Source organism: Penaeus monodon, chromosome 8 (genome assembly GCF_015228065.2).
Source record: "Penaeus monodon isolate SGIC_2016 chromosome 8, NSTDA_Pmon_1, whole genome shotgun sequence".
In the NCBI taxonomy this organism is placed as follows: domain Eukaryota; kingdom Metazoa; phylum Arthropoda; class Malacostraca; order Decapoda; family Penaeidae; genus Penaeus; species Penaeus monodon.
In genome coordinates this window covers 21,068,262-21,071,280 of record NC_051393.1, presented here as the reverse complement: position 1 = coordinate 21,071,280, position 3,019 = coordinate 21,068,262, and the positions used below count along the sequence as shown (strand labels likewise).

At 39.8% G+C, this 3,019-nt stretch overlaps 1 protein-coding gene across 1 annotated transcript in view; it reads right to left on the bottom strand.

The window, feature by feature from the left end:
• Window positions 1-1,510: 1,510 nt before the first annotated feature.
• The window catches only part of LOC119575906 (histidine-rich glycoprotein-like), a 4,885-nt gene continuing 3,376 nt past the window's right edge, over window positions 1,511-3,019 (bottom strand). The window contains exons 3-5 of the mRNA XM_037923442.1: window positions 2,585-2,706; window positions 2,138-2,238; window positions 1,511-1,796 (exon numbers count right to left, since the gene is read on the bottom strand). Of these exons, the coding sequence (XP_037779370.1) occupies window positions 1,511-1,796; window positions 2,138-2,238; window positions 2,585-2,706 (509 nt within the window). The remainder of the gene's footprint in view (window positions 1,797-2,137; window positions 2,239-2,584; window positions 2,707-3,019) is intronic.

Below are 3,019 nucleotides of genomic sequence, written 5' to 3'. Positions count from 1 at the left end.
TATTTTGTGCCAGTTTATGTGTGTGTATACATACCCGTCGATGTTTACAGTATTCATAAGGCAATGCTTGTGATTACGTGCAATTCCACGCCTCTGTAGAATGCACAGGATAGGGAACGGTACCTTCCTTTGATTTACCAATATATTTATGTATATTTATATATATCGTCAATATACACATTCACGGTGTCTTTAGGGTAAATGAACTCCACACCATAAACATATTCGCACACCATCACAACCCATCTCCGAATCCATTCCCGCACAACACAAAACAGTAATAAAAACAAAAAAATGGAAATCACCCGTAATCGCTATCGTTATCAGACCTTATAATCTCCTTTAATTACGCTTTCAATTACTGCCTTCCAGATGAAGCCAGTGAGCTGTTAATTCTCTTTCGATCAGACATTTTAGTGTAATGGAGCTCGTCTTAAAAGCGCTGACTGGAATGGCTCGGTTGGGAAAATCACTGCTCAATTACCTTTTCTGTTTGAATGTATTTGGTTCACTTGTTAGTTTGGGTTGAGTGATAAGATGTTGCATTCGTTTGCTTTGAGCCGGTTTTTTTTTTTTTTTTTTTTTAGATGTTCCAATTTTTTTCTTCTTCTTTTTTTTAATGTTTGCAGTTTTTTACCTGTTTTTATATTTGCTTTAAGAGATTCGTGTGCTGTATGGCGCAGTGGTTAAACGTTCTCGTCCAGCAATCTTGCTGACCTGCGTTCAAATCCCTCGCCGTCAGTGGGTGTTAACCCTTAAAAACCCCCTTTTTTAATCCCTATTAGTAGAATGCAGCACAATAAAATCAACTTTGGGAAAAGTAAAAAGCCATTTTAAAGCAGGAAACCGTTACCTTTTGTTCTACGAAATACTTACAAACGACCGGTGATAAAAAAACATCTGAGTGTGACACTGTATGATATTATCTATAACACGGATACATAAAATCATACTAATTATTCCTCTATTCATTTTCGAGGACAAAAGTATATAACACCATTTACACAGGCAGAAAGAATTTGTTATCTTCCCCTCCATGTAAACACAGAGAATGAGAACTAAAATCACATCCTCTCTCACTACTCTCTTCGCACTTACATTTTTTTTTTTGCAGACCGTGAGAATCGTGGTCGTCTTCTTTGGGGGTGGTCGTGGTGGTGGTCGTGATGATGCTCTTCATGCTGATGGTCGTGGTGGTTTGGTCGTCTTTATGGTGCTTTTCGTGCTGGTGGTCGTCGTTTATGGTCATCCTCATGGTGCTCCTCATGCTGGTGAGTCGTCGTCGATGGTCGTCCTCATGGTGCTCCTCATGCTGGTGGTCGTCGTGGTAGGGCGTCCTCATGGTGTTCTTCGTGCTGGTGGTTCCCTCATGGTGGTCGTTTCATGGTGTTCTTCGTGTTGGTGGTCATAGTGATGGTCGTCCTCATGGTGTTCCTCATGTGATGGTCGTCGTGATGGTGGTGGTGGTCGTGATGCTCTTCATGCTGGTGGTCGTCGTGGTGGTCGTCCCTCATGGTGTTTTCGTGCTGGTGCACGTCGTGGTGGTCGTCCTCATGGGCTTTTCGTGCTGGTGGTCGTGGTGGTGGTCATCCTCATGGTGCTCCTCATGCTGGTGGTCGTCGTGGTGGTCGTCCTCATGGTGCTCTTCGTGCTGGTGGTCGTCGTGGTGATTGTCCTTATGGTGCTCTTCGTGCTGGTGATGGTGATGGTGCTCATGGTGATCGTGATGCTTGTGATGGAGATGGTCGTCGTGATGGTCGTCCTCATGCCCGTGTCCGTGAGTGTCTTCTAAGTGTCTGCAAAATTCCACAAGTTCTTTCATTTCTGTATATTTTTTTTACGGAATCTACTGTTTTGTTTCATTACTTATAGGTTGCACTGTGTGCATATGTTAGATACAATAATACAGTGATAATTGATAAATGGATAAAATGGTATCACATACAAATATATATACTCATATGTATAATTTATATATAGGGGGTGCATATATATATTTATACATATAAATGTGTGTTTATGTGTATATATTGTATATATATGAATATATATACATATATACTGTATATATATACAAATATATATATATCATATATATTTGTTTGTGTGTGCATAAGGTTTACCAACATATACTTACTGTAGCAACTCCTCGTTATGGTGATCCTCGTGTCCTTGGTGCTGATGGTGAAGATGGTGCGTTTCGTGCTCATGGAGGAGCATTTCTACCTCCTTTACGATCTACAACATTACATTGTTACCACTTTGTTGAATATAGAAAATGGGTCTGGGATAGCTAGGAGAGATAGATGGAAGACGTTTATAAACGAGAGAACAGAGGTGGGGGAGAGAGAGAACAAGGGAGAGGAGGAAAGTTATTTTATGCTGCCATAAAAGATTTTCTCCAATCATAATATATACATACCACATACCTATACACATACACACGCGCATGCGTGCATACATACACATATATGAGCACATACACATACATACATGGCTATAAAACACGCACATATACACAAACACGCAAATAAACACGCGCTCGCGCACACACACAACGACTTTCACATGTACCAAAGCCGACCTTATCGTGGTTTTGTTCCTGGTGGCCGCCGTGGAGGTGGAGGTTGATATCCTGGTGAATCTCCGCTATCTCTTTCCAAATGGCCGTCATGTTATCCATTACATACGCCATTCTGTTCTCATCTGAAAGACATCATATCCTTCAAAACAACGAATAGGATTCACTGAATAATTCAGATCTAGGAAAATAATAGTTGGTGGGTCGAGTAACAAAGTAACAAGAGATGGGAAGAACAAAGAAAATGGAATAAGGGTATATGACGAATAATGAAACTATTTGTCGGGGAAAAAAATGAACGGTCAAGGGGAAAATTTTGATGTATTTTGTAGTTTTTTTTTCTTTTTTTTTTCTTTTTTTTTGTTTTTTTTTTAAAATCAGAGGTTTTAAAAACACGGTAGCAAGGCACTTTTTTAAAAAAAAATTGAAAAAAAGAAA